General features: G+C 37.7%; 1 protein-coding gene across 6 annotated transcripts in view; it reads right to left on the reverse strand.

The window, feature by feature from the left end:
* The window catches only part of cobll1b (cordon-bleu WH2 repeat protein-like 1b), a 41,006-nt gene extending 28,777 nt beyond the window's left edge, over window positions 1-12,229 (reverse strand). For 2 of the 6 annotated variants that reach the window (XR_014533003.1, XM_083537994.1), the window contains exons 1-2: window positions 11,535-11,916; window positions 11,240-11,334 (exon numbers count right to left, since the gene is read on the reverse strand). Coding sequence is in view for 2 of the 6 variants with exons in the window: in XM_083537994.1 (XP_083394120.1) it covers window positions 11,240-11,310 (71 nt within the window). In the remaining 4 variants the exon portion in view is untranslated. Of the gene's footprint in view, window positions 1-785; window positions 1,111-11,239; window positions 11,335-11,534 lie in introns of those variants that run through there. The other 4 variants (XR_014533002.1, XM_083537995.1, XR_014533004.1 and 1 more) reach the window with 4 other exon arrangements.
* Between the last annotated feature and the right edge of the window lie 897 nt (window positions 12,230-13,126).

A 13,126-nucleotide genomic window follows, 5' to 3' on the forward strand; every position in this document is an offset into this window, starting at 1 on the left:
TTCATGAAATCGAGACCAGCATAAGGTATCTAAGGTCAGATATTGAAAGCAGGCCACAATAGATCTTGTGTGGATTCCATACATTCCAGCTCACATTATTACAGCTGGTACGTTAGAAATACTGTTAGGAATCAATACAGTTACATCATGCCATTGTAGAAAACTTTAAAAAAGCAAAAAGCTAAATTAAAATAAACAATATTTTACTTTTTGAGTGTATATATATATATATATATATATATATGTGTGTGTGTGTGTGTGTGTGTGTGTGTGTGTGTGTGTAGACAAGGTCGTGACCAAATACTAGAGCAATACTCTGGACTAAAGGCTGTGAAACAACTGACGGTTGCACTGCTTCTGTAAAGTGTGTAACCCACTGCTCCACTAAGGAAAGGTGGGTTTATATTCTGAGTTTGAACAATGCACCAAAACTGTCCTGAATCTCCCGGACTACACCCAGAGTATTTTTGGAACAGTTAAAAATTGCAAAACAGTCCATTGGGAATGATCATATTCTCTTTCATATAAATAAAATAGAATAAAGTATTTTGTTAAACTTGTTCAACATTATCATACTCTGTATTCAATTCTGCATGTTCTTTAGACATGTAAAGAAAGTAATACACATACTAGTATTCCACTTAATCAGTGCAATGTAGCTTTAACAGTTTTCAGTGAGTAAAATAAATACTTGAGGTAAACAATCTAGAAGCCAATCAAACAAAACCTTATAAAAACACCAAAGGATCTTTTAGCGTTTTTTTCCCCCATTCATTTTCTCTTACCTCCTGATCCACTGGATTATGTTCCCCTGTTTACAAAGCTGTCATAGTCCACAAATCCAGATGGAAGGTCACAAACAGTCAGCTTCAAACTGCCTGTACACACCGTACTACCTTAATGCCACGCCTCTGCTCGTGACATCAGAAAGCTTGGCTCCGCATACCTCTCTCACTCCAGCCAGCTGTCATGGAGAACTCCTCCACTGCTGAAAAGATGTGTGCGCATGTGTCTGAGAGTGTGTGCAAGAGTAACTGAGCTCAAGCAATACTAAGCAGACTAGTAATCAGCTTTGACTGTGTGAAAGGTGGATAAATGACAATGCTGTGACCCTCTCAGCATTAACACTCTTATCTATTATATTGTGTTTGACACCAGGGAGGCTGGACTTGCACTAATTCAATCAGGCTTTATCTATAGCGGTTTCACCTAAGCATGGGCATGTGCATTCTTGCAGCAGAATTTTACACAATACCAACACCCCCCACACCCCACCCCCTGCCTTACCTCGAATGTAGTTGATCAGCCAAGACATGTTTGATGACTGAAGCCTGCTTTTTTTAGTTTGCACTAACCCTACAAGGCTGCTGTTGTTAAACTGTATTGCTTCATTTTATTCTAACCATGTCACGTTGTTCTCAATTTAAAATAATATAGGCGGAGATATGCATTCCATCTAGGACTCCATGAGCACTCAGGCAAAACTGGTCATTACAAGAGGCATTACTAGGATGCCTTTTTAGGGTGGGCTAAAGCCTAAGTAAAAAAAAGAACTGAAAAACCGTTCTGTTGGCAAGTACAAGCAAAGAAGCAAATAATCTTTAATATTATTACAATTATTATTTTGAGTAAAGCTTAAATGGCTAGACATTAGAAAACCACTTATTACTGATCATTTTTACAAGTATTATTGAATGTGCATTTTGTATTGTTTGACTGTTCTTATATGCTGATATGCAAGATCCAGTTGGTGTACACTTGATAAATATATTGTCACTTAGGCTACCATCAAACCCATACCCATCCTTCAATTGAACCACTACATAAATATATACAATCTGACTATCACACACAATATAACGTGATAAAGCTGAAGTGTGAAGATAAATTTCGTCTCTGAGAACTGAAACTGAAAAGCCGTACTCTTCACTCTTCACTGCAACAGCATGATGTATGTACTCACATTCCTGTGCAGGCATGTTGGGCCCCAGTGGTGTAATTAAATCATGTGACAAAAAGATTAATTCACCAAGCCTGTGCTTTTGAAGTGCAAAGTTGACAGACCTGTGATTAAAAAAAGGCTTGATATATGAATAGCCCATCAACAAACAACACCATCTGAGTGGATTAATTACCCTAAATTTTGATGGCTGATTTAATGATCACCAATTAGACAAGACAAGTTTAAAATCATATGAGCCAAATAGTCATTGTGATCAGTCATTGTTCTCTGAATACAGATACAGCTGCTGTGGCTGGTCAGACAGTTTATGCATCACCCTTTCTTTCTTGTATTATCACATTGGCATATGGCAGAGTTGTGCTGTCTAAGGGCTGATACTATAATCCTAAAAAGACTTCCCTGTATTTCTCCTAGGACAAGTGTTCATATATGATACCAAAAGGTTCTTTCGACATAATAAATATGGTTGTCTTTTTTTTCTACTACTGTATATTGTAATGATCTATAGTCCCTCTATCTTATGTCACTCAGAAAAAATGGGTTTTAACTTGCATCTGGTTCTTCTCAGTGTATTCCTCATGGATTTATTTGACTTGCCTCTGCTCACTAAGGATGTAAATATATGCCTGGATTTCTTTAAAATTATTTTTATGTCTAGTGTTCAAAAATTCTTTATAAATCAAGTGGAATTAAATGAATCATAGTTTGAAAAATGTATCATAAAACTAAATAACCAGTATTTAACCAAAACATAAATTAAATAAAGTTATAACCGGCCAGGACTCATAGCTTCTCAAAGAAGATTTATTTTATTTGCAGTCTCACAAAACAACAGTTCTGACTTAAGGAATAGTACTAATTACAGTACCACAATAACAGTTTCATCCATAACACTGTGTAATTCAAGTCTATAGGTCTAATAAAATGTGCATACAATGTCAACCCTTTAAAATATATTGTATTGATTTGTGAATTGCTTTGTAGTACTTAAGGTGTATTTAATCTAATGCTGTAAATGTACCAAGCTCTAATACATTCGTTTTAAATCTACAGTAGCCACTTTGTGGTCAGGCTGGTCAGTGGTCTATCCCAGGAACAATAGATAAAGAAGAACAAGGATGCTAGACCATTACTGGTCATACACAAATATACACACCCAGAGGAATTTAGAGTAGCCAGCATGGATCTGGGAGGTGGAAACCAGAGTAGCTAGAGGAACCCAGGACCGGGTTAACAACCTGATGTGCCAGCGTACCACCCTGATCCAGGATCCAGTACGCATCTTTATTGTTATTTATATAATAAGGTGCTGAACTACTATTTGGTTCGATTGGTTTGACATCCACTGTACAGCATATATGTTTTAAGCATGGTCTGTGAAGGCCTGTATTTGTGATGTGTGCAGAATGACAAGATGATGCTGGGACAGCTCAGGAAAAAGCGTTGGATGAACTAAGCTGGGCCAAGCCAGCTGTAGCTCTTTAAACCTGTAGACAGATGGGCTGCTGACACATTGATCACGAAGGCAACCAGGCAGAGAGAAACTGTGGGAGAGTATATGCAGCAAGCCGCATCATCTTCAGTCTCACTCAGCTGCTGTTACTATTCATTATATTTTATATTGAACTTGTTGCACTGATATAAAACCGAAAGCCTTCAGAGTTTGGCTGAATGAACTAATGTCTGAGCTAGTCAGCAACACCCACTCTGCTTTATTCCACTAAGTGCAAACAAGGAAATCAGCAATGGAAATTTACCGCCATATCAGTATACTGTACCTATCATCAAATACACAGTCAACATTGGGATTTGCTTTATATACAGCTATAGTCACAGCATATTTTACAATGTACACATTTTCATAGTGTAATAGGGACATATCTTCCATGTTTATTTTGCTTATTTTATTTAGATTGTTATACCTGGTTATACATAACTTTTGTAGATGTAGATGTAATTCAGACTGTCAGTGCTGAAATAAGAAGAATTACAAGAAAAGAATGAATATCACCGAAATAATCAATTAACCAAAAAAAGGAGGGGGAGGTCAAAAAAGTATTTGTATCCTCTTAACACGCTAATCCTTTAAGAAGAGATTACACCCTCATGTTCAAACATGACCCATAATCTCACTGGAGTTTACACAAAAAATAATATTTAACGTATTTCATGGAGCAGGCTGTTTGGACTTCTGAATCATTGTTTGCAGTGTGGAAAGTTTTGTTCAGCAAGCTGAATAGAGAGCGGCAAAGCATAAAGGCAGGAAGGGGTGACCTTGAGATCACAGCGGTTGCTCTCTTATCCAGAGTGCGAGTAAAGCACAACTACATGGTTAGTGGGGTCTTTTTGTTCTTCAGTAGTTTCCATTCCCCTCGCCCCAGTCTGCAGGACAATGTTGATCTTGCTAGTTTTCCTGTCTCCTTTAGAAAAAAAAGGGGGCAATGTTAAAAACATGCTGTGCTGACGAGGTCTGTCGACAAAGCTGCGTGCAAGGTGCAATGACCACACGTTTTTGGGATTGCTAAACAGGGCAGCATTTTTTGAACAAATACTATTTCATTTCCATTGCTTTTAATCAAAAATCTAGTCTTTCAGAAAAGCTTTGGCTGCTATGGCAGGTTTCAGTGATGTGTGTAATACTGTTGTGTTTTGAAACCTTTATATGTATAGTTATAAAGCCGGATATTTGACAAGAGGTAAGGCAGCAGAGGAGTGTGTGTAATAAAGATAGAGATATTCCCAATGGAAAGACAAAACCCAGAGCCAGGGCCACAGCTGGTAATATTGTAAGAAAGGTCACAAACAGTAAACAGAGGCTTCTTAGGGAAAGTCTGGGAAGACCATTACTCCAATAACACTGTGTGCATGAGGGGGGGTAAAAGAGAGAAAAGCAAGAGAGAGAGAGAGAGAGAGAGAGAGAGAGAGAGAGAGAGAAAGGAAGAGGATGAGAGATAGACATTCTGTATGTGAAACCACCATGTCCTCTGTGCATCCCCCCTTATTTTACCAAAACAAAATCCTTTTTTTCCCACACTGCACCCCTCTGCTCCCCCCAAAACCCCACTAGCACTTTCTCACTCACACGGAGGAGAGATAATCTCAGCGAGATTACAAAATACACACATACTTATATCCGCCTCTACAACAGCTCTGTGATATCAATCAGCCCATTCCACTCAGTAAATAATGCGATACAAATTGGGGCATTGAGGGCAGAGATCTGAGGTTCTTTCTATTTTAAAAGCAATACATTGGATTTAAATGCTAAATCTGAAGGTGCAAATAGAGTTCACAGAAAGAATGATTTAGGTTAAGTAGAGAATTTGTAGTAGGCGATCACCACTAGGATTCACATTACACAAGTGCAGGCAGAGGTCATTATACTCTGATTCCAAAATGGATAATATCATGTATTTTGTATCTCTCGCACTGTAAGTATTAAATCATATCTTCCATTTGCTGGGTATGAATACAATATCCAGCATTAACATTGTTTCTCCAGAGAGATCTGTTCATGCTCATTTTTAAGGAGAGGTTTCAATGAATTGTCTTGTAATGTAGCATCCGGTTAAGGTCAAAAAAGGGTCTCTCCCTGATGGACGGCCACCCTGTCATTCACCCGTGTCTTCTCCTGGGCCTAATACATCCTGCACACTAAGTTCCCAGCACATACACAGACACAACAAGCCAAGGCCAGCTGAAATCTTGGTCTCTCTCTCTCTCTCTCTCTCTCTCTCTCTCTCTCACACACACACACACACACACAGACACAGACACACACACACACACACACACACACACACACACACACACACACACACACACACACACACACACACACACACAAAATTTTTCTGGATACTGGTTAGAGTATCTGCCAAGGCTTTTTAGATAAAGAAGCAGCAGGAAACATGATCCAATCAGAAATTAACTTAAATATCATGTGTTTACAAGATAAGCCAACTACAATCAGATGTTCTTTGTGCTACACTAAAGACTCCCAACAAACACATGCCTTAAAATAACTATTTGTCAGTCAATAGGGGAGGAAACATGTCCGAAAAAAAGTATGTTAGTAAAAAGCCAACATTTACATTGATGCGGAAAAAAAAACACTATTGCGTCTAGAGTCATAATTACAACCATTACACAGCATCCTTTCTTTAAAGACAAAGGTGCATTGTGTGTGCCCAAGAAACTGCAGCTAGTAGCAGATCACATGCTTAGTGGCTTCAAATGAAAACACAGAACAGACAAAATTCCACAGTTCACTAGGACGGTTTTTATACTAAAATACCAAATTAGTGTAATTGGATCAAACAGTAATGTGTATTTTTGGTCATAAGAATGGGACAAAATATAGACATACAAATAATTATTACTTTTCCTAATACTCAGCTCCACAAGGATACCACTTGTTCCACTATATACACGATTTACTTCAAACGTTTGTAATATACAGTAAATAATTTCACATTTTGAACAGAAAATGCTTGCCTGCATGACCATATACATGACAACTAAAAATCATGCTTGCCAACCACACATTCAGCATAATGCATCATCAATATAAATTATTTAGGGGGACACACTGTCACCTGACATCTCCAGCGCTACTATATTGTTTCCCATGTTCTCTTTGTATCAATGTAGGATTTACTTGCAACTCTAATAATTATAAGTAAGGTTTAGGCTAGGCATGTGTGTGTATGTGTATTTACTGCTAAGCGGGTTGTACAGATACATGAGATAAATCACAGGCTCTTGTAGTGCTGCCAAAAAACACACGTCACACACAAGGAATTTAAGCACACGTTAAAATCACACATGGCATCTTTAAGAATGTAGTTATTAGCTGTGTCTTTTTCTGAAACCCTATAATTTCCATCCAGACCATGTGTAATGCTACCTAGCTTTATATTCATTATTCTGCATCCAACAGTGCAACACAAACAGCCCAGTCTGGACTAATGTCACCTCATTTTCTCCCAAAATAAAACCTTCTTCCCCTCTAATGAACACCAAGTTATTCCCCCCCAAAAAAAATGTATTATAATAATCGTCTACTAGATTTCTTTGCTTCCAGAGGCAAGAGAATTCATCATAGAACCTTGTAATTCTGCTCAGACATCCGAGTAAAACAGAATGAGTATCAACACCTTGAGCAGAACAGAAGAACACACATACATTTACACTCTATTTTATGGTCCATTAGGGTCTATGAAAATGTTTTCCTTCAGACCTCAGGGAAACAGTACCAGACCTGGTGGTGTTAAATGGGGCTATTGAGAGAGAGGATGGGAGGAAAAAAAGTCTATGTGCATGACTTTATGGTATGTGGAGGAGTCATGACATATGGAATGTACTGTAGATGTATGGCACGTGCAGACCGAGTGAGCATTATTGCAGAATTCCCAAGGAGGTTTATTTGCGTGCACCTCTGTAACTCATGTTAGTATATTAAACCTATATTTCATGATCTGAAAATGATTTTTCCATGTGCTCAAAATGAGTTAAAGAGACACTAAAGACCTGCAGACACTTCAGGCAAAAATCTTTTTTTAGATTTTCTAAATGTCTAAAAAAAAAACAATAGTTTCACTAGTTTTTTAATATATAGTTTTTTATATAGTTATATATATAAAGTTTAGAAACTATAGTTTAGTGTTCTACAACCTAACCTTGTGTTGTAGAGTTTTACATACAGAAAACCAATGTGAATGATGCTAGAGTATAAAACTTTATTATTTATATGAATCATCACATATTTTAAAATCTTTTTTTATTATATTTTTATATATTAGCATTTGTTATTTTATCAGAAATGTTGTTAATCAGTGGAAAATATATCAAAAGTTAACTACAGAATTGCCATCAATGCTAACAAGAAAGTCCTAGCAGTCAGAGAGAAAACATTTATTTTACCACAAAAACTTGTCCATGTAAATAGACAACACAACGATATGTGTTTTTTTCTTGGTACGAAGCAAAATAAAGACCATGGAGAGGCAAAAGTACAAACTAATGAGACTGATCCCATCCACTAACGCAAAGCAACCAATAACCAAGTAACCAATAAATCTTTAATACAATTGTGTTACAATGGAATTATGTGCATTGTAAAACTATTTGGTCATAAGTTATTAGTATGTATAATAAATAGAGCTACCATAAGTTCATCTGTGGTCAATACATAATAGTATGTATAATAAATAGAGCCACTAGCCAATAATATGCAATAATGAACTACTGTCACGTCACTACAGTAGTGGCGGTGTACCAAGTCATGATGCCAGTAATTGTCTTTAATGATCATTTTTTATTTCTGGACTAAGCATAATGCTTTAGATAGTCTGCCCGCTGTTTTATCTGTAAAGGCAGGAAAGTAGGTTTTTATCCGTCTCCCCATCACTGTCAAAAATCCTTATTGCTAGGTGTGAACTGTAGATGTTGCCACTTCTAGAATTTTATTGCAGATAGAAATAGATTATTTTCCACATTCTTATTCTTACCTCACATTTACCACTTCACGTTCACAGCAGTCAACATTATTGAATTAGAGCATGTGTGTGAACAACTACGCGGAAAATGTGCAAACAATTCTAAAAATGAAAACATCATCAAGAAACCCAATGCCTTGTGCTGTAGTTCACAAATAAATGTATCCATGGTAATCTTTTGGTACTGAGAAAAATAATTAATGACATCATACGTGAACAATAGCCCACACTTTTGGCTTTCTCATCGGCAAATTCCACGACCAGCTGTCGAGCAGGAGAGCCTGCCAGCTCCAGCAGTGCGAAATACATTTCATTACCCAGACTCCTTTCCAACACCTGAAGTTTCACACATGGGGCTTACATAAGTGATGGCACAGTAGTTAATATGTCTTGATTTAAAAACCCAGTCATCAAAAGACGCTGACCTGGAAGCAGCACCGACAGGAGTGTGTGTGCGGTGGTGCAGCACAGATTAAGCTGAATGACTAAGGCCTGTTGGGATTTCGACATAGTTTCACCATAGTCAGCATTGGGTAGTAGTTCCAAAGGCACCAAAGCTCTGTACCCATATTACACAATCATCTCCTTGCCAATTAGGGCATGTGTTACAAAATCTCTTTCTCCCACTAGAAGTCCCCTGACAATGAACATCAGACATTTCTACAAGCAAAAGAAGATTCTCATGAAAACATCTAAAACCTCCTCTTTACAGTGGACTGACAATGATAGGGGTGGACATATAGGAAAGAATAGACAAAGCATAAAAGGCATGGTTTCTCTAAAAATGTATGACTTATTTCTGACAACAAATATAATCAACAATTCACATGACAAATAGCAAAACTAAAATAGCATTTCTAGTCTTTCTGGATAAACTTCATAGAGTGACAGCCGTTTGAAAGCCACTCCCAGAAAACATGCTTCCAGCTACTGAACTGCTAACAGCTTACTTCATTCTCAGCAAGCTGAATCTGAGCATTAATTACAAACATACTGACTTGTATTTATGACCATAAATGTTTAATTATTCAGCCAACTTTACCTCCAGGCGTTTGAAATCATATCTTCTTCATGTAGATAATTCTTCATTCAGCTTCTTTGGTCTATTGGAATGCTAACAATATTATCTGCTGTGTGCGCTTCCTGTATAAACAAGAAGTTGTGTGATTTCTGACCATCTATGTAGTAAATATTTTTCATTAAATAAGACATATCTTAGAAGCTTAATTAAAGGTTATTTTCCTGAATATAGACAAGCTAGAAGAACTACACTGGATGAAATGCCATTATTCCTGCCTCTCTTCCCTATGGACTGTTTCCCATGATCTCCCTTTGCTCTGCATTGGGGCAGGAAACAGGGAAATGTCAAAGGTTTTGTAAAAACCTGCAGAAACTGGGATGTTAATTAAAGCTAGAAACAGCAACATGACCAGATAATGTTGCACAACAAACATTCACACCACTTTATAGAGTTATCTTTGAACACTCTTGACCTCACTGACAAGTTTTGTTTATGCATGTGTGAGAGTCAGAAATGTGTAACAGACTTAAAGACAAAGAAAACAAATTGACTGATGATAACAGTGTATTTGATTATATGCTGAAGCCATTTCTTTCCATTTTGAGGCTTTACACCTTTAGGTCTTAATCCATAAACAAAACATTGAGCATGTTATTTGAATATGTGAATTATGTCATTGCAGTGTCTTTTCCTTACAGTAGACCTCACATTGAAAGGTCTGCTACCTTGTTGGAAATAGATTGTTTTGTCAAATTAAGTGTTGAAGCAAAGACAGATATGTAATAGGTTTTGTTCAATACGTACAGAACACGGAAACATCAATTGCAATTTCCAATGTAGAAAGCTAGAATTGCACTGCAAAAGTATGCTGGATAAAACAACATATTGCAATTGTTATGGATACATATTGTGACTGAAATTATACTATGCTTTGCAATGGATATGTTGCTTTCCAAGACCAACAGTACATTAACCCCTTAAATCCCGGTTTGTAATATAGTTATTTCATATATCATTTACTAACTACTTTCAATTATGATAAATCCATAGAAGGGTCATGGAAATTTTAGGGGTAAAGATTATCATCAAAACACCAGTCATACATGCTGAACATGCTGAAATGTCTGGACCAAGAGATGTGATCATTAATAACAATATATAGTGCAGAACCACAGGCGGCAGTAAGCAACTAGTCCAGGGGCTCGGGGGTCATTTTATTTTTGTTTCACCTGGCCAGGATGAAATTCAGCAAACCATGGGTGTCCAGCAAAGTCCAGGAAAGGTAGAAACAAGGTAAGCATACACTATGTTAACAATGTTAACACTTTATTCTGAAGCATTTTTTTGTTGTTGCAAAATTAGGTACAATTCGTGAATAATAGTGAATTCATAACCCATTGTTTCATTAGTCTACTGTTGTGTTGTATATTACTTTGTTGTTATTTTGAAACATCCTGTTGTTTACGTGTCTGCCTACTCTGCCATAGAGTAGAGACTAAAGCTGGATTAGTATTTTATTTGCCCCACCTTTTTTTTTTTTACTACCACTCTAATAAAATCCCTGGGTAAATCCTGGTCATGCCAGTGTGCCTACACCCTGCTGTAGACAGCTGATTACTTTGCTCAGGTGTGTTAGGAGCTGCAACAAAATATCAAGCATGGGCGTTTCTAAGAACCGAAATGAGAGGCTGTGCATTACACCACAATGTGTCCATATGACAGGACGTTAAATGAGTACAAAAAAAAGTTGTCTACCGTCTGTGCATTGACCGGCTGTGTTGGGCGTCCTGACAAACATCTCCATCCATTCTTCTGCTCGGCTGCATGCCTTTTACAGAAACTCAGCCGGACTGCAAAACAAAAATAAGTCTGAAAGAAGAACAGCACGCACACACACACACTTTCTTGACTGCGCAACTTGTTTTTTTTTTTAAAAGAAAATGCAACCCGGCAGGAATAGTGAGCTGAGCTACAGTGTTGTTAATGGGGGAACTATTCTGAGCATAACTTGAATTAGCAAAGAAAATATGGGACGCGTTAGAAAACTTACCCGGCTCCTCCTAGATCCTCAGTACGCTTCTCAACGCGCATCAGTCGCTCCCCGTTCATTAAAATGCCACTTACATGAACCATAAAACACTTACACTTCTCTGACCAACTTCTTTCCACATCATTCACTCATTCCCTTTGAAACCCTCTTGCAGTCCCGGCCCACTCAACAGTCGCTCCTCTGTTTCGGATCCCCGCCTGCACACACTTGGTCTTTAGCTCTGCACTGGAAGGAAGACAGCAGAGTACATATTCCAGTAATGACACGATGGACCGTGTGTGTGTGTGTGTGTGTGTGTACGCACGCGCCCCCCTGCGCTCTTCTCTGACACAGGCGCTTTTCTCAACGCGTCCACGCGGCACAGCTCATGCACTGGGAAAGGGGGTCGTATTCTCCGCCCCAGCAGAGATGACCAGTGCATAATGCCCCAGAGCTTAAAGCCCACACACAAGCACGAACAATATGCAGGACACACAGAGGAGCAGCCAATGCATGCCAGCAGTGTCACTGCTTATGCGCGCCTTCATCTCCGGATAAATTCACTGCTTATGGACATCTCGAAATGTCACACTTTTCGTGCACTCTTCAAATAAACAACTTTCCGATGTTTGTGCATCTAACACGGTGTAATATAGGAAAATACATTTCAATAAAAGTTCTCGCAAACCTGACTCGAATAAAGCCCATATGCAAATACAGGAAAAGTTTCGTGGAAACGGAATGGGTTGCTCGTCACGTTTGTCCCATATAAAGATTTAGGTGAATTTCTGGCACAACAGCGACATCTTGTGGTCAAAAGGTTGTAGCACGACTTTGGTCTAGAGTAAAGTTATTGGCATGGAGCCTCACTGCACTCTACATTTTCATGTTTTGTCCTACAATGGTATTTATGTGAGAATTTTTTTTATTAGTTTCGCAGGACTGAAAACTTTGCTGAACAGTTGAGTAACAAGACCTTAAAAACCTGAGAAACTGTTGTATAATAGTGTGATTTGTTCTCGAAAATGCACTCAAACACCCACACATTTCTCTTTGTTACGAGTTTATAAGTATAATCAATAAGATGAGCAAAGTTCCAGCTGTAATAGCCTACAGAACAAAACATGGAAGTAAATAAAAAGGAAAAATAAACCTTGAAATCTCCAATCTTTATTTACTTTGTAGTCAATATTGTATATCGTGTTTGACTGCTTTATTAAATTGTGACTTGACTTGACATGATATGATATGATTATATATGAAATAATATATTACGAGGTGACCTGTAGGCCATGTTGTCCCTCTATCACTGATTAGATGTGAAACTTCTCTTCTCTGCATCAATGTTATTCAAACATAAGTGTCCAGTGAAAGCGGTGTCAATATGTATGCTAGTTATCCACATGTTTGCTAACAGCATAATCCTAGATTTTTTTTTAGTACTAGAGCAAAATTAACAAGGAATAAAAGCACCGTACTAACATGCACACCATCAGTAGGTGGTGATGATTTCATGAACTTTTTAATTAATTAAATTCCAGACAATTAACATAAATCTAAACTATTTTATTAACAATGCTGAAAAAAGCACTATAATTATAACAGATAATCAG

Source organism: Silurus aristotelis (assembly GCF_946808225.1).
Source record: "Silurus aristotelis genome assembly, chromosome: 3".
Lineage (NCBI taxonomy): Eukaryota > Metazoa > Chordata > Actinopteri > Siluriformes > Siluridae > Silurus > Silurus aristotelis.